The sequence below is a fragment of the Pollicipes pollicipes genome, unplaced genomic scaffold, assembly GCF_011947565.3.
Source record: "Pollicipes pollicipes isolate AB1234 unplaced genomic scaffold, Ppol_2.1 Scaffold_4295;HRSCAF=5057_pilon_pilon_pilon, whole genome shotgun sequence".
In the NCBI taxonomy this organism is placed as follows: Eukaryota; Metazoa; Arthropoda; class Thecostraca; order Pollicipedomorpha; family Pollicipedidae; genus Pollicipes; species Pollicipes pollicipes.
The window spans coordinates 20,132,930-20,155,236 of NW_023596461.1; the positions used below are offsets into that span (position 1 = coordinate 20,132,930).

Consider the following 22,307-nt stretch of genomic DNA (forward strand, 5'->3'; position numbering starts at 1 on the left):
GGCAGTTCGTTTTATTCGCGGACAATGATTCACCTATTGTGAACATGAAATCTAATGCTATTGGCCGACAGAAAAAAAAATGGTAGAAAGGGCTCCCGGAACTACCCTACAAGGGTTACAACACGAAGGTGGCTTGAGCGGCGACCATTGCAAGGGTGAAGTGCAGTCCAAACTTTCGACAGGCAACCTCCTGCAAGGGTGGCATCACCACCGTGTGAACCAGGCCTCAGCTGAGCCGTCGGTCGCGATGTCAAGTCCGGTACTGGAGGTATCAGGTGCTGTACTGTGCCGCTGACAACTCTCCGGTGGTTTCAGTTTGACTTTCTGAAAGAGAAAGCACGTCTCTTGCTAAAGACGTCGACCATCGGTTCCTCTACCAACAAGTGGGCGTCCTTCGCGGAACTGATGAAGGCATACCAAAACAGCCTCGGCGAGCCGGCAGTAAGTGCCCTCCCCTCTCGCCGTGCTGCACGTGCTGTGAATTTCCCTCTACCGTAGGCTCCGTTAGCGTTGCGAGACCGAAGATATGGCCTATTGTCTTCTTCAGACGAAAACCACTGTAAGCCGACAGGCGGACACTTTCGTTGCAGTTTGGACTTGTTTTGCAGAATATAAGGCGAAATCGTTTTTGTTGGACCGGATCGCTTGTGCTGTTTTGTGACCATGCGTGTTCACACACGGCTTAATCGTAGATTTATGTGAAACCCGAAGTGTCATGCAATGGCAGCTGACACATTCCGGAAGATTCCGACGGCTCTTATTGTGTGATGTAACCCGATTGCTCCTCGAATCCTCGGTGTTCAAGGTCAGGAAAAATGCTGTCGGTGTTCGCGTGCAGCGTGACCGTTCGGTTGGCGTTGCACAGCGAATGAGGACTGATGTTGATTGTCATGACTAATGCTTGCAGCGACTCGGGAAGGCTACGAATATTTTCCCGAGCTGGGTGCATCATATTTTCCGTCAGCATAAAATGCTTTGCGCGTTGCCACTAAAATGCGCTGGAGTACTCATCACTGAATTTCAGTAGAATGGCACAATGTCGAGGAGAAAGTTGAAAAGTAATGACTTCAGTGTTTGAGCCTGAGGAAATATTTGCCACCAAAGGCCGCGACATCGGGTTTGACTGTCAGGAAGTCAAAGTTGCGACCAGGAAACCTTACAGAAGTAGTGTGCAGTGCTGTGTTGCCGCTCACGCATCGGGTGTGCACAGGGGGCGGGACACAGTATCCAGCCGTAAGGCGGACATCACCGCACTCGTCGCACCGCACGTCGTCACAAGCCACACGTCGCACATCACACGTCACACGTCACACGTCACATGTCACTACGCCACTACGCCGCACGCCACACGCCACACACCACACCCACACGCCACACACCACACACCACACACCACACGCCACTCGTCGCACGCCACACGTCACGCGTCCAGTTTGTTTCACGACGCTCGATTTCGGAACGCGGTGAGCAGCGCATACTGAAATAGGTGTGGCACCTCGCCGCCTCGCAGTGACCCTTTGTGTCCCTGCAGGCGATGCAGTTCTGGTCGACGGACCGCTGGTTCGGTCTGCAGCGCGTGCAGGGCGTCAATCCGGTGATGATAACGCTCTGCGACGCCATCCCTGACAAGTGAGTCTGTCGCGTCTTATCGGCAGTGTGACTGAGGTCAAGGCGGGGTGTGAACCCTGCGACGTGTTAGCGATACGTAGGTTCAGGATTCATCTCCTTTAGGTCGTGCTTGCCGATGGGTACCTTCTCACTGTGGAGCAGAGAAGCAAAGTATCGGTGAACAAATACGACTGCAGCCACCTCTTGAAGAATCTGGCATCGCACGGCTCTCCCGCATATCTACCGTCTGCCAGAATTCGGATCGAGGTCTGCTCTGTCCTTTAATGGGCTCTTTCGTCACTCACTTTCACAAAGGAAAATAAACCAACGACCGGAAATTTCACCACCAGGAAAACAAACCGAAGACAGAACAAAAGAGTTCAAAGTAGCCCCAATGTGCATCTGTCTACTCCTACTATTGTCCATGCGTGTACGCCTATAGCTTAATGCATCCATTGATGTGCTTGCATTATCTACCCACTCACGTCCACGATGACCAGCTGCGTGTTTCTATCGGCACTTCGTGAGGAGCTGATTCCCATATGGGATTAACACTAAGCCCTCCCCGCCTTGCTCAAGCACAGGTTCCCAGTTCACCCCTGAGTCTTCCCCGTATCGACCCATTTTACCCATTCTTACTTCCATCAGTTGCAGTGCATAGGTAGGCCGTGGCCACACCAATTATTCCAGAGTTCACATGTGGGTCGTACCCACTTCCATTTTTCCCATTGTACATTTGGACCGTACCCATGCCCACCTGGGTGGTGCATAGGTTGGTCTTACCCATGCCCACCGCCCACTTGCCACAGTACATCCTTAAACCGTACCCAGGCGCACCCGCCGCAATGCATCTGTAGGTCGCACCCCTCACCCCCCCCTCCCCCCTCACCCCCCCCCCCTCACCCCTCACCCCCCCCCCCTCCCCCCTCACCCCCCCCCGAGGCAATGTATCTGTGGGTCGTAGCTACACCTGTCCGTCTTACTCCAGCTCCTTGCGTCGACCGAAACTGACTCCACGGCTCTGCGAAAGCGCATATCTGTCCCAAGGTCATAAACAAGAAGGTTCTGGCGATAAGCGATTGGCTCGCATGTGTGTAGTCACCTCTCCCTCTCTCCCTCTTCCCCTCTCTCTTTCTCTCCCTTCCTCGCTCCCTTCCTCCCTCCGTCGCTTTCTCTCCCTCCCTCCGTCGCTTTCTCTCCTCTCTCTCTCTCTCTCTCTCTCTCTCTCTCTCTCTCTCTCTCTCTCTCTCTCTCTCTCTCTCTCTCTCTCTCTCTCTCCTCTCTCTCTCTCTCTCTCTCTCTCTCTCTCTCCTCGTCTCTCTCTCTCTCTCTCTCTCTCTCTCTCTCTCTCTCTCTCTCTCTCTCTCCTCTCTCTCTCTCTCCTCTCTCTCTCTCTCTCTCTCTCTCTCTCTCTCTCTCTCTCCTCTCCTCATTTCACGCCTAGCTCACCTTAATGGTTGCACGTAAAACTGAGCGCTGCCCTTGGCGTCTGGCGATGACCTCGCGGTGTGCGCCCGAAATAGCTTCTAGCTTAGTCGAATGACCGTGCGCTTTTGTTCTAGTGTTTAATGCTCGTAAAAGGTTATGATGGGGCAGACGCTGAAGGTTTGCCACGCAATGTTCCAACGACGTTCCACGTCTGAAGTGAATGCTTAGCACATGGTATTTGGCAACCAAGGTGTCGCTCAGTACAGCTTCGGTGCTGTGTATATCGCTTTAATAGGCTCTCGCGGAGCAAAAATGGTGTAAAGATAGCGATGGACCTCTGCAATAGTACTAGACTTGGAAACTAGAGGATTCAATTGATACCTGGGGATATGTTCTTTGCATTACCCTCATCTGGATGCTTTATTTAAAACACGAGCGCGATGTTCGAGTCGAAGAGTTTGGTAGCTTCGCTCCCCTCGCTCCCGCGTGTTACTAGATGCGAGAGTAATGAGCCGTCGACTTAAAACACTGTCCGCTGCTTTGGAACAAGTATGTTGTCGCCCAGCCATGCTAGTAGATGTTGGAAGCTCGTATAGACTGGCCGTAGAGGCATCATTTCAGCACTGTGAGTTTCAATCGCTCCATGTGGGTGCCGTTGTAGTTAGGTCAAATCAACGAATATTACATGTAAAGCAGAGTTGATTTGTTGTCGTGTGGATGCGAAAGCTCTTTCTGGCTCAGCGCTGGTGATGGAAATGTTCTTTGCGACCGTCAAGTGCGTTAGACTTGGCAATACATGCTGATGTCTAGCGGCTGCCATCTCTCTTCTATTCTCTCTTTATCCTGCGTCCTTGCGACGCCCCGTGTGTTGGGGGCAGGCGACATGTGTCAGCCACGAGTGGGCTTAAGTGGCCGCTGGTCGGGCCCGTCTGGACACGGAGCTTGTATACCGTGTAGGGGTACGTGTGAGGGCTAAGTCTGGGCGAGTGGACCGCCATGTGCATGACGTTTTGCCTTAATATTCTCCCCTCTCCTTTATGTCATAGCCATAAATTTTCACTTCTGACCCAAATGGCTCGTATTCATATCAAAACAAGTTATTGGCTGTCATTTCGTGATGTACGCCATCAGGATGGGCGTGGATGAGGCCATGCTGAAGCCCTTCCTGGAGGACCTCACGCTGGACGAAGCGCTGCGGAGCAACAAAATATTCATCGTGGATCTGCACATGCTGGAAGGCATTGAGCCTGTCGAGAATACACAGGCGAGTGACCCGACCTTTGATGGGCCTCAGCCTGGACGTGGCCCGGCTCTGTATAAATGCTAAGTGATATTTTACGGCTTGTCCTGATGGAATATGGACGTTGGAATTGAATCCATCACGTGTTATCATGCTCCTGATTAGATATAGCTCCTTTCGCTAAGGGCAATGTTTGCGATGTGTGCACTGTCTATTTCCTAACGCAAGCAATGTCTTCTTACTCAGAAATGCCATAGCATGCTGGTTCTTTGGAATGCTGCTTTTATGAGATATCTCGTCACAGCGGTAGTACTTAGATTGAGTGATCATGGTATGACTTAAGCATAGGCTGAAACCCGACATCAGATGGGTGCCACTCCGTACGCTATGTTGTGAATGGTTTCCGTTTTCAGCTGTGCTCTCCCATTGCTCTCTTCTACCTGAACAAGAGTGACGAGCTGATGCCTCTGGCCATTCAGCTGTTCCAGAACAAAGGACCTGACAACCCGGTACGTGAATCTCGATGCGGAAGCGACCGCTGCCCGCGCCTGAACTCTCGCTAGAAGTATTTTTTAATGCATTTTCAACTTGAGTGACTCGGCCGTGCCAGGCCCGTTTGTAACGCCTCATAGACAACAAAATATTTGCAACCACTGACTGCAGGCTCATACAAATTTGAGTACACAAAGGGAAATTCGTAAAAATTGTGCTGTATAAATTGTAAGCGTTTGCCTGCACTCTTCGTTATGACGTAGGTTTTCCCTCAGCATTGCATTATCACGACGATTTTACCTTCCTCTTCAAATAACATGGGATAGGAAAGAAATTTCCAACGATGAAAAAAACTGAGGAGCGTGGGCCGAAACCAATCCGAGGTATCGACACCAGACGTTGCAGCGTCACGAGACCAGTGCGTTTCGACAGAATAAGGAAAGATCAATCTTCCCGGAAAAGATGTGGGTTCTGTTGGCAGTTGCTCACCCGCGCCTGAGCGCAGGCTGTACAGCCGCCCGTTTTGGGACTCTTGAATAATAGCGTAAAATCTCAGCAACAATGGTAGAACAGTATGTGAAAATGAGCGGACCGGCTAAAATTTAGCACTGAATCTCAAACTAATCAACTGATGGGCGCCCGGGAAATCGACCGGAAAGCAACCAGTGTCACGTTTGCCGGAAGCTGTCTGGATAAGAATACGTAATGGAATATATTTAGCCAGACGGGGTCCCGAAAACTATTCGAGCATTTAGCCTTTTTGCAACCGATGTCCACGCAGAATTTTTGCGATTTTCTTTTGTAATCCCTTCGCGGCAAATCGAAACGCGGCAAGCATGTGCAGATTCGTAACTTTTTTCGATCAAAGTTTCAAGCCTGGCAAGACTCACTGGCAGCCAACTTTCGAAAGACCTTTGCAGTGAACTTGGGAGTGAGCACTATATCAGTGCAACTCCGTTTGTTAAATTCTCATGGAACAGAGACTTTCCAATATGTTGATCAAATTATTGGTAAGGGTTTCAAAGGATGTCTGCTGTCTTCATGATCATAATTTTGGGCATCATTTGAATTATCCGCAAGATGGCGACGGACAAATCAAATTTGTAATTGTCTTGCTCCTGCCGGTTCGCGCAAGCTTTGTGCTGGCATGATTTATTTTGGAAATAGTGACTGTTTGGCGGAAGCCGGTACCTGCTGACTGGGCTGTCTCTGTGAACGTACCTTCTCAAGGTGGTCTTCCTCTATCCCGGCAAAATATATCACATGCTCATTTTTCCTAACCAAGGAATGCCCGTTTGTTGCGAAATGTTCAACGTTTCTTAGCAATGCTCTATTGGTCCCTGGCCAAAATCTACGTCAGGCACTGACAGTCATTATAACTTCATGCTCATGCGTTTGGGCTGATAGATAGGCACGCACTCAGGTTGAAACGAGCATATACAACGGTAAATGGGTTCAAACGCTTGGATAATTATAAGATTCACGCAGATGATAACTTCCAATCGCGTTTTGGCATATGTCCAGTTTTGCTCTGGACGACCCACCCATGCGTCCAGCTCTAGCACTAGTAGAGATGCTTGATGCACGGCACCAAATCACTTTCTGACTTATTCAGGGGCTTTGGCCCACTGCATGACCTAACTTGACTTTGCAATTTAGATCGATCAATGGGCTGAAACCTCCGAACATGTCAGAAAATTTGACAAAACACCGCGCGAATTGCACACACATCCTTGACTTTGCCAGAGACAAGCCAGCATGCCGTATTGATTTTGGTCCAAAATCGAATCATGCCATAATCAACGCTCTAACCTTGCTACTACACTGATTGGTACACATGACTGTCATAAATGAGCTCTGCGTCTTCCGTTGACATGGCTGTCACTCTACCCTGCATGCACTATATTTTTTACAGAAATATTGTCTCGTGCCTCTTGAATCCTTAATGCCACTGCAATCTTCGACTTTTTAACGTATTCTCAGTCTTGAGAAATCCTTCTCTTTCCGTGTTGTTTCGGTTAAAGTCCTAGTTCGACCACTTGCGCACATGACGAAAGATATCCAGTTTCGTGTGTGTCTGTGTCAGCTGCCTGGGAGCAAACGTTGACTGTCTTAGTTTACGCTATTGTCATGCAGATGAACACAGCGCAAAAGATATGCTGGTCATGGCGTGCTTTTTGTTATCAGCGCCCAGGAAATGCGTATGAACGCAAATGTCGAGGTACACGCTTATAAGACAACTGATATGCAAGTGGCTAACAAATCTGGACTGCTGTGGAACAGATCCTACCCAATCACCAGTGTGCCACTGTCGTGGAATAGATCCAACCAAATCACCACTGTGCCAGAGTGCCAGTCATTTTGCCATCCATGCCATGCCATGAGCAATACCTTCTACATCCATGCCACGTCGGTGTACGAGAACATAAACCATTTAGTGTTCGCTACTGGGACCTGGGAATGGGAACGAGGGAAGTGGAATACTGAGAATGAGCAGGTCTGCGGGTAAAAGGATATGTATCAGCACGTGTGTGCTCGTCTGCAACACGATAAGTGAGTAACATTCCTGGTCTTAAAGTGCTGAACCTTTATGATGTTATGAAAGGGGTCGTCTTCTGAGCGGTGTCTGCATGAATTACATCGCTATACCATTGCTCTGCTCCGCCTGTACGCTCGCGTGATGGTTTGGCCCCTTCGCCCTTTGACAGGTGTTCCTGCCCAGCGACCCGCCGAACCTCTGGCTGCTGGCCAAGATGTTCTACAACAACGCCGAGGCGCAGCAGCACCAGTCGTGCACCCACCTGGGCTTCACGCACCTGCTGATGGAGGGGGTCGTCATCTGCACGCACCGCAACCTGTCGCCGTCGCACCCCGTCTTTCGTCTGGTGGCGCCGCACTTCCTCTACCTGATCGCCATCAACAGCCGGGGGCTGGAGAAGCTCATCTCGCCCGGAGGCTGGGTGGACAAGGGCATGACAGTCGGTGTCAACGGCATGTTCGACCTCATCAGACGAGGGTGAGCGACAGGGTGGGCACAGGTCGTGAGTTTTGAGTTGTGCGGTGATTTCTGGTAGTGGTGGTGACACGGTGGCCGCGTTGAGGCGTTGACGTGTGATTACGCTTCGGAACCTTAGACTGTTTTTGTGATGAAGTCTCCTATGAAGCCATGAACTGGTGATGATTGCAGTGCTTCCCTATCAATACGTGTTCGCCTATCCGACAATTAGACATACTACTTCCTTCACTCCCACTGCTTCCGCTACTCCCTTCAAGCATGATTCAGGTGTACCATGGGCTTTTCATCCGCATGGCTGTGTGAAGACACTGATTTTTGTTATCCCTAGTTGTCATGCATCCCAACATTCCTTGTTACGTTTTACTTCCGTAGCCCAACTGCTCTTCCAGTAGCCAGATGCGTATCGTACCACGCCACATGTAACAGGCCTCGGCTCTCTTGCTCTCGCCCGGCCGCACGGCACTCTCCTCGAAATGAAAACTGACCTGATGAGCACACAGCCACCCTTGTGGATCTTACCATGTTCGGTCGCATGTTGTTCTGTCCTGTCACCGTGGTACCCGTCTCAGGCAAAGCACGCGGCGCGTGGACACGCTGTGTGTCGCACCACATCAGGTGCTGCCCTGTTCACTTTCCTTGTCACTTTGTACACTGCAGATAAAGACGTGGCAGACGGAAACCCTGTGTGTCGTACCACACCAGGTGCTGTTTTGTTCTCTCCTGAACCGTTGTACTCCCCCAGGATAAAGACGTGGAGAATGGACACGCTGGGCATCGTGCCAAAACAGGTGGCCTCCCGTGGCGTGCTTGACCCGCGCCGTGCTGCCCTACTACCCGTACCGGGACGACGCCTGCGCCCTCTACGCGGCGCTGGAGCGCTACGTGCGCGCCGTGGTCAGCATGGTGTACAGCAGCCCGGAGCGTCTGAAGGACGACTGGGAGCTGCAGCAGTGGCGGCGTGAGCTGACTCGACCCCGGGACAAGGGCGGCGTCGGCCTGCTCGGCGTGCCCGGCGACGACGAGACAGGTGCGGCCGCCTACGCCGCCGCTGCGCTGAGTCTGCCGTCGACCTGATTTACACACGTCCTTCTATGCTTTGGGTCATAATCAGCATGTATAGTTCAGTCTCATCATCCCTGCTAAGCGTGTTCTAACGGTGTTTTGACACGCATTTGTCCAGCCTCGATTACTTCGGTGAGTTCCTGGCATTGACCAGCGGCCCCACGTTGCGCGTCCGCCGTGCTCGGTGCCAGCCGTGCTCATGCGTGTTCTGTGTTGTGTTCCCAGGCTTCACCGACGTCTCGCAGGTGGTGGACGTCGTCACCTGCGTGGTCGCGGCTTGCAGTCTGGGCCACGCGGCCGCCAACTTTGCCCAGTACGAGGAATACGGCTTCGTGCCCAACTACCCGGGCATCCTGTACGGAAATGCGCCGAACTCCAAGGAGGCGCCGGAGCCGACGGAGGACGACCTGATGTCGTACTTGCCGAACCGAGTCACCTCCCGCGACATCATGGTCATTACCAAGCTGCTCAGCTACCGTGGCACACAAAGTCTGGGCGACTTCGAGGTGCGCTACATGTACGACCCGGTGGGCTCCGAGGCGGCGGAGACGCTGCGGGCCGAGCTGCGCGCGCTCAGTGAGACCATCGCCGCCCGTAACGCCACGGCCGAGTACCCCTACCCGTGGCTCGATCCGGCGTTCGTGCCCAACTCGATCAGCGTGTAGGCGTGGGCTTCGGTTCTCTGCCGGGATTTGGGCAGGCACGGGTGCTCTGTCAAGATATCGCCTGGCTTCGGGCACTCCGTCGGTATGTAGACAAACCTCGTATAGTGCGTCAAGGTGTGAACACGATGCTTCCGAGGGCATACCGGCGCCAGGCGTGCACGCTGATGTACTGTGGCCCTCTGCACTGAGCGGGGTTGTGATCCGTCATGGTGTGGGTATGAATTTCCTTGGAGTCCAGGTATCCCTGCATTCCCCCGTAAAACTCGCCTTTTCCATCAGGAAGAGGCCGAGATGCGGCCGCGCGCTGTTGATGATATTCTATGAAGCGACGCTAGATCAGTGCATGGGCCAGGGACGAAGCCTTGGAGTGAGGTGTTCCATCTTGTCGTGATAAGAAGTGGTGGCGCTTCACGTACATGGGCTTCACTTTGTATCACCTTCCTCAGCTTTGGAAGACTCGCAGCCTGAGTAATTTGTCGGCTAGGTAACGTTATCGAGTAATGTGCACCTGTGTCTGTTTATATTTCCCCACTCAGCTTATCCACACAAAGTCGGCTGTCAACAGGTCCCTCGTATTTAACGCAAGCCGAATGACATGCGGAAAAATGTTGGAAGCGTGTTAGATATGATTGAGTTGATTGGCTAGAGCTAACCTGACGGGGTCGCGGTAGAGCATGCTGCCGGCCTCTGTTTGTCAGCTAGGAAGGCGCCAGCCTGGACACTGTCGCTGGTCTGATATAAAAAATACATTTTGACCTCCTTGCTATATTTGCTTATGCGGATTCTGTCTATGGGGTAGGGCGCAAAATGACTTTAATAGTCGGCTCGCCCTAAAACGTCAAACAACAAACAAACAAACAAACACGCCTACGGCGGACGACCTCTTGCCTTCGAACGGTGTGAAAACCGGCCACTGCCAATGCTGTGTGGTAGCGCACGTAGTACGCAGCAGCAGAACTATGACTTTAATCTGTTAGCAATGTGTGCGGTGGTCGAACGAGGCTCTAACAGCAAGCCACAAAATTGCAACCTGCCAGATGTCGCCGGGTCGAGAGTCAAAGCCGGTACGTATCCCGGCAACGGAGTGTTACACCTAAACAGGATCAACACATTTCGACTAGGAAAAGAAACGGGAGGCACCCAGACAAAACCCAGGTCGGCACGCGCAGCTGCGCTCGTGAGGAAGCAGAAGATTTGACGGTTTTGGAACGTTTTTGGGGATTTATATCAGATCTCGACGTCCCGGGCAAGCCATGTCGTTGTTTCCGGGGTTGGTGCGAGGCGCGGACGCCGCCGCCCGGCTGCCGCTGATGTTCTGCGTCGCCGGCTGCTGCTGCCACTCCTCCTCACAACAACAGACTATGTCAGGAGAAGCCCACTGGTCAGCATCGAGCCGAATGATGTCAAGCGCCCGACTCTGCACGCAAAGACTCCGCTACACCGTCATCGGCATACACGTGGGAGCCACAGAGCTATGAAGAGGCTGGTGACAGAGGTACTGGCGAGACGGTAGGTCCGGTCAGGCACCACGAACGGCTGGCTCCCCAAGCATGGCTGTTCGCCCTTGACCAGGGTGTCCCACCTCCACTGTTTAGGTGTTGATAATATTGAAACAGGACAAAATGGACCTAGATGCAATGAGAAGAATGCAACTTCTGAAGCTCATGGTACACACGTCCAAACTGGCTGAGATCCTGTGTTGGCAGCGAATTACATTGGCAACAGCCCGCTGGATATGAACCCTGGGAGCTTCGCTCGTCCTTAACTAAAACACACATACTTCTTGCGTTCGGCGCCCCACCACACTCATCGCAAGCACGCACACCCGCCAGCGCCGCATCGCCTCACTTATTCTTGGCTAGTACAAGGGTATGCCTCCCCCATTCCTCCCTCTTACTGTCTTGCCATTCTAACTGTCACGTCCTCGCGAATTCTCGTTGAGTTGAACTGAATTATTTTTAATGCATTTTAGGCATTTGATGCAGCTGCAGTTATGCCCTATTTAAAAAGCATCAGGTCCATTCGTCACCAGCTTGCCACCGACACGAACACTTGACCGGGCTTTGGGTGCACCTTTGGGACCGGTGTGGACGACGACTTGTCCTATCCTTAAACCTAACCGTAACGCTATTTCTTCTACAAATAATTATACGAAATTGGTGCTGCGCAGCAAAACTTATCCTTCAGAAACTTATATCCGTCTTTACTTTTACAGCTAAAATGCATGCAGTCATTACTTTATGCACGATTTTTTCTACTGCATGAGCTTCTACTGCAGCAGAAGTAATGACGCGTGTAAAAAATGTCGAAGCACTCCTGTCGGTAGGTGCTGTTGCCGTGGCACTAATGCTGTGACCTCCCGCCTCCACTCCCAACGATATAATAAACTGCAGTACTGCTCTTATACGTTTCCTCGCACAGTCGCACCGCCATTTTTGTTTATTCAACCATGCCGGCGGTCGCGTTCGTTGAGGAGACCCTCCGATTGTACATATTAAGGAGACCCCTCACCTTTCCCCGACAGAGGGCTTAGCAAGCAGAAGAATAGCTGGCCCATCGCCTCTCCCGGTCAGAGGCCGGAGGGTCTTTCCGTTCCAGTCCGAGGGACGGTAGCCGGTAGGTCCGAGGGACTTACCGGCTGCTATTCGAGCGACGTGGCGACAAGAGACTCTAGTCGATGCGGCAGCTCTCAGACCGCTATATCATGTATCGATCCCTGTTTAACATTGTTACATAGAGCAGGAGGCCCCTGGACGGAGCAACTGGCTACGGATCGGTGCAAGGCCTCCACTGACGCTAAATGATCCCTTTCTCGTATAAGGGTTCGAAAATGGGCCCAGGGACTACAGGGCCCAGATGAGCTTGTTGGACCCTACCCGAACCGAGACGGAGGAGCCCACGTTCGCTGCTGGGGTCCCGATGACACCATTGTGTAGTCGGTGTACCGTTTGCATGTCTAGTTTGATTTAGTGTTCGCTTCTCGTTTGTTGAGTCACTTAGTTTGCTATCATCGTGAGGTCTAATTTAGTGTTAGCCAATCCATGCTACTTTCGTATTCATTTTGTATTGGTGATCTTAGTCTCTGTTCTGTCTGTTTCCGCCCTGTTTAGTTCTAGGTCTGGTCGGTCCATTTCCGAGGTTTCGTTGTTTTCCCTGTCAGCGTCTACGAGGAGTTGAGGCACGGTGTTGGCGATGGGCGGTCATGGAATATAGTACACCTGAAACTCGGTGTCTTCGACGTGGGGGCCGTCTTTAATTGTATCATTGTAGTTCCTTATCACATTTCATTTCATTGTAAGAGAGATCAAGGCGAGAAGCTCTCGGACGTGCACGGGCCTCGGTCTTGTCACTGCTTAGGAAATGACCCCTAGGCTGACACCGAGCCGACTGATCGCCATTGGTGATCTCTGACCGATAAAAGGGCTCTCACCGTTCGAGTGGCCCGCGATCACCGCAAGAGGCCTTCATGCTAAAATGCAAGGACCCCTTGTCCGCAGGACCGGAGTTTCTAAAGAAGACCTCTGGCTATTCCTTCTTTAGCTCGAGTCTTCCTATCAGGCCCTTCACCGCCGATCTGGAGGCCGTCGACCTTGTGGCCCCGGCACACTACAGGATAGGGCCACGTGGACTCCGTACTCCCACACCTATCCGCACCTCTGGCACTTTGGAAGCTCTACAGGCAAAGCGCCAGCAATACGTGTGACCGTTTTTTTAGTCACCACAGGGAGTAAACCAATTTATTTTCCTCTTAAAATTCACAGGATAGATCGGATAATAACAAAAGTTGAAATAAATATCATGCGCTGCTGAAGAACTCGAGATCCAGGCACCGGACGTGGGATTCAGACATCACCAAGCCGCCAATCCAGATCTGACGATGCTTTTTCATTATTGCAGCTCGGCTTCACAAATTTGAGTACCCGACTTGGCTCCTGCTGCTTGAAGTTCATTAACACTACGGCTACAGTGTAGTTTGGAATTTTTGGATGCCCAAGTCGGTTAATATCATAGCCAGCTGTTCGCCACCCTCCGGAAGCGTATGCTCGTCGCATGTAGCTGTGCACCTGCCAACACCAGAACATTCCATCGGAAAAATCGTGTTTCTTCGTGTCACCGACGCTGCCGCTGGAATGCTCACAGCTATCTCATAACAAAATGAGCCTTAGCGTGTGCGTGTTAGAGAACAGTTGAGATTATAAAACCCTGGATAGATTAGATCTTCCGTAATATTCATTTTCATGTGAAATTTACTATTAGAAACATGCAGGTGGCTGCAAAAAGCGAAGTGAGTGAATCAAAGAGAAATGCAAGTTAGGGTAGCGCTAGGTTATCTTCAGCACGATTTTGCCTTATCTCCAAAAGTACAGCTAGATCCGCCAATGCATGGATTATTGACTTTTTAGCGCCCCAAGTGTGAGCGTGCGGTTTTTCCTAATCTTACATGTTTCGCTCTGTATGCAAATTGACTCAGATCTGGCGTAATATACACAGGGGCACATTTTCAGTGAATCAGCTCGTGAGTCGATACACGCGCTCCCATTTCTACGCGAACGTATCGGGTTACCAGTTCCTCGGTTGCCAGTTCAGTCGGCCCGAAGCCAATCTGTCGTTGGACGGCATCCCTGTTTTGCAGAGAATGACACATCAAAGTCATATGCGACAGGAGGCGGGGTCGCTCTCAATCAGTAGCGCGTTTAAATCTAACCTCTGCACTAAAAACCAACCGGCATGATATTCCTACAGCACAATCAGTGGCATAAGCGCTGTCACCGTGCAGAAGTGCTTGCTGTCATGATAGCGCGGCTGTGCTGCCACCCCTGCCGCCACCCAAGTGCTGGGACATTGTCAGACGCTGCTGCCAACAGCCAACGATGTTTGTTACTGGGTGACTTGAAGCCCGAGAGACGATGACGTGACGGTAGCTTTGTCCGAACAAAAGGCATCGCGTGAGTGTCGCACTAGCACATGTGTCACCAGTTAAACCATGAAGAAAATCAACGCGCAAAGTCGTTGGCTGCATGACTAGACTTTTTAGCCTTTGACCCTGCAAAAACGGACGTCAGCAATACGCACCGCGCACTTGCAGGGCATCTGGGGAGCTTTTGTCGCCGACAGTATAAAAGACTTGTTCCGGGTGCGTGTCGGCATGTCTTCATCGGTCACACGCAGGGCAACATGCGTGCTCTTACACTGTGTCTTCTGCTGGTGGTGCTGACGGTGACGGCTGGCCGTCCCCAAAGGCCACGTCCCCCAGGCCCCCGTCCTCCTCCTGGACCGCCGCCGCCGTCCGGCTCCTCTGGATCCTCCGACTCAATGGGCCCTCCCCCCGGACCCCCGGGACCATCGGAGTCCGACTCATCCGACTCGATGGGTTCTCCTCCCGGACCCCCGGGACCACCGGAGTCCGACTCATCCGACTCGATGGGTCCTCCTCCCGGACCTCCGGGACCACCACCGCCCGGCTCCTCCGGCTCCATGGGCCCTCCTCCCGGACCCCCGGGACACCCGGAGTCCGACTCATCCGACTCGATGGGTCCTCCTCCCGGACCTCCGGGACCGCCACCGCCCGGCTCCTCCGGCTCCGATGGGTCCTCCTCCCGGACCTCCGGGACCACCGGAGTCCGACTCATCCGACTCGATGGGTCCTCCTCCCTGGACCTCCGGGACCACCACCGCCCGGCTCCTCCGGCTCCATGGGCCCTCCTCCCGGACCCCCGGGACCCCCGGAGTCCGACTCATCCGGCTCGATGGGTCCTCCTCCCGGACCCCCAGGACCGCCACCGCCCGGCTCTTCCGGCTCGATGGGTCCTCCTCCCGGACCCCCGGGACCTCCACCGCCCGGCTCCTCTGGCTCCATGTAAACCCGCCCAACAGGTCCTCTCGGCCGAGTTAGACACCAGCGTCCTCACTTCTAGAGTTTCGGCCCAAGTCAGGACGCGCCAGTTTCCTCGATGACGACAGTTAACGCCCTGGACGTCTGTATTTCCTCTTCTCTACGGTGCGACTCATGGGAGGCAATCCGGTCGGCACTCCACTGCACAGGATGCACCAGCCGCAGCCAGCTTGCCCGCCTTCGTTGGCGTGGACCCATCTTTCATCACCCCTTAAACATCAGCGACACAGTCAACACCACCGTCTGGCGAAGGTGCAAGTGTCTCAGCTCTAAAGGAAGCATCGGTTGCAACCAACGGCTAAATCCGTGAGTTGTAGCACACGGAAACCCCAAAATAGACGATGGTTCGCTGGGTTGGTAACACAGCGCCTTTGGAACTTCCCCAGGCTGCAATCAATTGCAGCGAATGGTGTCGATGGTGTCAATGGTGTCAATGGCAGCGAATGGTGTGCGGGATTTTTGACGACCGCAGCGGCTGGGAAAGAAGCACGCCTTCGCATCTTCCATCTGGTGAACGGTGTCATATGAATAAACTTCCGACTTGCATGAATGAGAAGGGTTTGTCAAGTGCGCGGACTGGGAATGCAGAACTGCCGTCGGGGATCAGAAGAACGCGTATCTGATGGTCACCGAGAACAGGGCATCCACAGGGTGGCCATACGATCTGAGCAGCATGCATCAGGACGGTAGTGCACGCTGGGGCATCACACGCCCCGGTGATCCGTAGGGAAAGAAGAACATCAGACGGCCCATGTGCAACAGTGCGGCTGCACGAAGGTGACGGTCTGGACTCGCAATTTTCGGACGCTTTCTGAGTGACGGTGGTTGACGGCGAAAAGGAAAAGCAGCACGGAAAGCTCATTTCTTACTTGTGTGAATCTGGGGTTGATTCTTGAACTTAGTAGGAGCTGCAACAAAATTAACAAGGATATACATCAGGCGCATACATGCAGGTTACGGTCATGCGTCGGGGGCGCCATATGGGTTATTAGATGAGCCCTTCAGTATTTCGGGATACACAAATTCTTGTTCGGCTTAATTTAAGGCATCGACGAATCTTTTCAGACTTTAGGGATATCACTAAGTCCCAGGCCCGCCTCTTCGTGGGTTGAGGTGTGTTTCCGTCTTATTTACCCTCAGGTGTCGATGCAAACCCCCTAGCGTTTTTTTTTTCGTTGAAAATATCTCTCCAGCATGTTGTGCAATCGCGCCCAAGGTTACAGCGGCCCTATGAGGCATCTATTGCACGTGTTTTGGCACTACAAGCTTGTTGCTATCCCGTTGTGGCATCGGAGCAGCGGTGCTTTTTCAACACTACACGGCTTCTGCCGCTTGGCCGGGCGGCGGCGTTAACCGACGCTAGCATGAAACGTTCGTATCGGGCTGGCATTGCTACATTAACGGAGACAGATATCATAAATGTACGTGCAAAACACATAATGATCAGCATCGTTGTACTAAAATTGAGCAAGAAACACGACTGTTTATGTTTTGTGCCACCACAAGGCATGGTCTCGTTTGTATAATGTAAGCTAAAAGGTTGCGATTTTCTGGAAAATTCGGCCTTCGACCTGACATAGTCGGGCCAATAATTATACTAGCAACATAAAACTAGTATCAGTCACGAGATCTGGTTGATGCTAGTCCAGTGACGTTTTCCGCTAAGCTTTGTTTTCATTTGTTTGGAAACATCAGAAGGGTCGTATCAGCCTCCCCCTCCCCCATCAGTCCGCGTTATGGAAAACGGCGAATCATGACGAGAGTTAAGGTCGGAACTATATACTTTCAGACCTATTCTTGGACCACATACATCCTCTCTTACCTCTTGGACAAGTCCTATGTGTGTTTGGGACGTAATTTTGTTTTGTTTTTTAGGCGTGCTAGACTTGGTCTTGGGATATCTTTTGGGTGTCAGCGGCGGTCATTGAGCACACTGTTTCGCTGTCACAGGACCTCATTTCCTTTATCTAGTCAATAGCTACGTCCTTGAAGTCAACAGGCCTCTTGCGATGCGGACACAATCAACGGAAACTAACAACCACAACCAACGGCAGCCAATAAAGACAACGAACGGCAGCCTAGAGCCTTGCGCTGAGCCCAGTCCATAATCGCATGGCGGGCATTTGAAGCCGCCCGTCTACAGTGGCACGATTTAAAACGCCGCGGAGCAAACTGATAACTTCCGTCGCAAGGTACTGAGGCCAGCCATGATTCTTACGACAGTAATTTGGTATTTCATGCTGTTTAGTATGTGAAGTGAAGTCTTGGCTTAGCATTCTGTGAAGAGCAATGATCTGAGGGGCTTTGGAAAAGCACTGTGACAGCGTTAGTAGGCGACGTCGGCACTGATAAAGTACAAGTTTTAGTATTTCTGTATCACCTGCTGAAAACTATCCTGATTTAAGGTGCTAAGTTTTGGAGAATTTTGTACCTCAATTTGCTCACACAGCAAAACGTCAATGCTTCGGCATGTGCTCTGCACAAGCTCGCGCTGCGAGTGTTATCGAGTGCAGGCAAATACCAAGCTTCGAGTTTAGTCCAACCGGGATGAACCGTTGTAATTTGTTCAATTTTCGCAATTTTGTCACCAAATAGCTCACAGAAGTATCACGTTTGCTACTGACCATATCCTGTAAATCGATAGCTTTTTTACTGGTATCCGTGGCACAAAATAATTCCTAATGATGGCCAGTGCCAGTGCCTGAAATGGGCCAGGACGATCTGATGCATCGCATCTGATGTAATTTTTCACTTCCCTACGGATCGACCAGCAACGGCCATGGAGCGAAAAACGAATATTTTCCTGGACGAACGGCAAACTGCTGGCACCTGAATGCCCCGGGGCGCACCCGCTATAGCTAGCAAAGAGACGCGCCGAAAGGAGGCGGCCACCCGCCAACATTCTTATACAACCGGCAGGCTGTTTTGATTGCTTAGCATTGTAATACTCCAGCGACCCCTGAGCACCAAAAGTGCCTGAGCATAGCAGTCCGGAATCGTTACACCGTGGCATTGAAATGCCGCCCAATGGAGGCCATACCGAGGAACATCGATTATATACCGCTACTCAGCCCCGCCTACGCGCTGATCGCTGTCATTGGCCACCAGGCAGCGGCCGCCAGCCAGACTGACGACAGGCGGTCTCCAGCAGCGGGGCAGGGCAGCCCAGACGGTAGCCGCGTTCCACTAGTGTGCGGTGCTCTGCTCGCAGTCGGCTCTATCAGGTGGGCCTCGGCGCTCGGTGACGGACGGGGTAGCAGGCTTAGTCTTCTTTGTTTTAGACTCCGAATGCAGCGGGTGTGTTCCCTGCTATAGTCCTCGGCTCCGAGCGCACATGCGTAGGTTTGACGCGTCACCCAGAGCACGGCACAGTGACGCCGCCTGCGTCGCGCTGACTGGATGTAGGTGTGATGACAGTGATGACAGACAGATGACAGATGACAGACAGTTCTCGACAGTGAGAAAGCCGACACTGATGTCATACGGGACCAGATAACACTAGATAAGCAAAATCAGATAAGCCGCCCGATGAGCCGTAACAGCCTTAAAGTAAGGTTAGAGTCATCCTGATCTGCGTAACGCATACGTCGCTGTCCACAGGCTTCTACGAGCATCCTGAGGCATGGCGGGTATCGCTACAGTGCAATCTCTTCCCGAGGAGACTACCTTTGATGATCAGAGCCTCGGTTCGCACCCACCCGATCGACGGATCCACAGGTCGGCATCCTATCGAGTCTTCGTCGCCCTTCTTAAGGCTACCGGCCACTACCGCACGCCTGGGTGGTGCTCCGGCCTGTACGCTACGGCCTTGTACGTCACAATGACGGCGTACGCGGTTGTCTCGACCAAAATCATGCTGGCCAATGTACTTGAGGCCATTGTCAGAGAAGGTAGGATTTTCAACAGTGCGTTCACGTTTACCGTGAACATCATTCTGACGATGGCTCTGTGGGCTGGGCTCACCACTACTTTCTTTTGGGGCCGGCGTCGCTGTGCCAAACGCCTCCAGTGCATTTTTACCCAGCTGGAGCGGGCGACGGGATTGTCAGGATTCGCAAATGAGATACAGAGTCTTCAGCGTTTTTCAGGGCAACTCTTGCTCGCTGCCGCCGTGCTGTGTTTTTACACTCTGTTCACAACGCTCTGGCTTTTTGGCGTTTGGCAGGGCACCTGTCATACGTTAAAGCCATGTGTTAGATTCGTAGCAACAGCCATCACCTATACACTGTTTACTCTGTGCCTTCAAGCCATCCCTCTAAAGTTTATGTTCGCGGTACAGCATGTCGCCTGTGGGTTCAGGGTGGTGAACGCCGAACTCAAGGCCGTGACACGCAACGGGCGTAAGCCGCATTGGAGTCGACTTAGACGGCTGAGGCACCTCCAGGCAGACCTGTCACATGCGTTCACGCGTCTCACAGAAAGCATGACACCAGAACTACTGACAACGTTATTCTTCGGAGTCCTCGCGAACGTGTTCGTATTTCTCATGGTAGTCATCCAGCTCAAAAGCAGATATATGCAAGCTCAGATCCCTTTCGCGGTCCAGCTGCTGATTCATCAGATCAACTGCATTGTAACAGTATGTGAGTCGAACCAGCGCCTTCTGAACCTGGTAGGAACTACTCGGGACCTGCTTCTGCGGATGGAGTTTCGCTCTGCGGAGTTTAGCCACGAGCTCAGCCTGTTCCGCAAGGTGGTGCAGCGTGATCTCGACACGCTGTGTGACCTGGGCGTATGCCGCCCGCGACGCTCTACCATGCTGACCATCATGTCCATCGTGCTGACCTACATTATCGTGATGGTGCAGTTCTACATCACGGAGAATGACTCGGCCGGCGGACCGAGCGGTAACAGCACGCTGGGATCAGCACCCTGAAGCCGACCAGCGACAGGTGCTGGTCATGCCGGCAGCGCAGTGCGTCAGCATGAAAATCTGACGAGTTCTTTGCATGGCCTTGAATTCCCCATGCTAGAAAAAATAGATCGCATTCCCTAATGCATCACTTGTCGACGTTGTACGTGCCCAATGCTAACGTTTCACACGTCTAGGTGGGACCTGCATTATATTTGCATCATATTTACATATGATTAATGGTACTCTACAAGTTCTAACGTTTTCTTGACCGGTGCGAAACCAAATTTTTGAAAAAGCTTCATTGCACTTATATTTTGTACACGACACTTTGCGAGGTGCCAGAAACGGACAGACTTGCTCATTAGTGCTTGCTGTATGAGTACGAAAGGCCTTGAGCTCCTCGCGTTTGGGGGTGATGAGTTCAGAGTTTGTTATGCTGATAACAATCAATCTAAGACATTGAGGTGATCCACCTCGTGCATTGGTTATTGAGCATTGAAAATATAATCAACGTTTGCGTGAAAACATCGTTTGATGAATATCTGGCGTTAAATCGATGGATGATAACTGTGAGTGCAAGGACTGTAATACTAGATTGTTTTCTTTTCTTCTTGACACTGTAAGTGCGTACACGACATACTGGCATATGTATAGCTTTTCATAAATCCTTACTTTCATTGAGAAAACATAGGAACTTGCAGAACACCACGCTGAACTCATGTTTTTTACACAGGCCCTGGGACAGATACCTGAAGTGGATGCATCTATCTATCTATCCATCTATATATCTATATCTATACATCTATAAATCCATATATTCATCTATCTATCTATCCATCCATCTATCTATCTATCTATCTATCTATCTATCTATCTATCTATCTATATATATCATCATACCTACTCACCTCTATCTATACTATCTACTATACTATCTATCTATCTACCTATCTATACTATCTATATAGATCTATCTATCTATTATCTATCTATCTATCTATATAATCATATCTATCTATCTACTCTCGAATATATATATCGATTATCTATCATTATGCTCGATTATCTTCTATCATATCTTTTCTCTCATTCTATCTCTCTCTCGCTCTCTCTCTATATTATCGATCGTCTACTCTCTCTCTGCTATCTTCTCTCTCTATCTACTCTCTATCTATCTATCTTCATCGCTCTCGCCTATCTAGCTCTCTCTATCTATCTCTCTCTCTTCCTATCTCTCTCTCTCTCTCTCTCTCTCTCTCTATCTCTCTCTCTCTCTCTCTCTCTCCTCTCTCTCTCTCTCTCTCTCTCTCTCTCTCTCTCTCCTCTCTCTCTCTCTCTCTCTCTCTCTCTCCTCTCTCTCTCTCCCTCTCTCTTCTCTCTCTCTCTCTCTCTCTCTCTCTCTGCACATATACATATATACTTATAAATATTCATATATTGTCTCTATAAATGGACTACACTTTTGGATTTTGTTGAAGACTTTTACCGTCAGTGCACTTACTGCAGGATATTTCAGGCTGAAACGCGGTTCCCTTTAGAAGTATACCAGAAGCATTGTACATCTGGATTGAGAGACTATTTGACACACTGGAGGCCTATCGGACGTTAGGATTGAGCGAGCTGACAGCAAAGAAACGATAAGGATAAGTGCTAAGTTTCGAGTATATCTCAGAATCGAACCAGAGCTGACCACTTTTTAGTTCAATTTAGTTATATTCAGTTCCTCTGAAAAAGGCGTGATGCGGCGTAGGATGCGAACGGTGGATGGAATTGTCGAGAAATCCACTGGAATCTAAATAAATACGTGGGGAGAAAATTCATATACTGACAGCTCACAACTTACAAGTGCAATACATTAAGCAATGAGTACACATGAGTCATGTCAGCAAAAACATGTGTCATATGCATCATTATGTACTCAACAAAAGTAGGGCTGTTTTGGAAAAACGACTCATAAAAACAAACGAGTTAAAATTGAGTAGATGCGTCATTAATATTTTGTAGCCAATCATATCTACCTCTGCGGCAAATCGAAAAAGTTCAGGCTT

The 22,307-nt window shown here is 51.1% G+C and overlaps 2 protein-coding genes across 2 annotated transcripts in view; one reads left to right on the top strand and one right to left on the bottom strand.

The window, feature by feature from the left end:
• Positions 1-10,275, top strand: part of LOC119096450 (polyunsaturated fatty acid 5-lipoxygenase-like) — a 28,978-nt gene extending 18,703 nt beyond the window's left edge. Inside the window, 8 exon segments of the mRNA XM_037219357.1 lie at positions 316-441; positions 1,532-1,629; positions 4,168-4,300; positions 4,690-4,785; positions 7,477-7,784; positions 8,527-8,596; positions 8,598-8,811; positions 9,072-10,275. Of these exon segments, the coding sequence (XP_037075252.1) occupies positions 316-441; positions 1,532-1,629; positions 4,168-4,300; positions 4,690-4,785; positions 7,477-7,784; positions 8,527-8,596; positions 8,598-8,811; positions 9,072-9,511 (1,485 nt within the window). The 3' untranslated portion in view covers positions 9,512-10,275.
• A 4,395-nt stretch (positions 10,276-14,670) lies between these two features.
• On the bottom strand, positions 14,671-15,141 carry LOC119097268 (translation initiation factor IF-2-like). Its single transcript, XM_037220317.1, has one exon. It carries the CDS (start codon positions 15,139-15,141, stop codon positions 14,671-14,673), a length of 471 nt encoding a protein of 156 aa, XP_037076212.1.
• Positions 15,142-22,307: the final 7,166 nt, after the last annotated feature.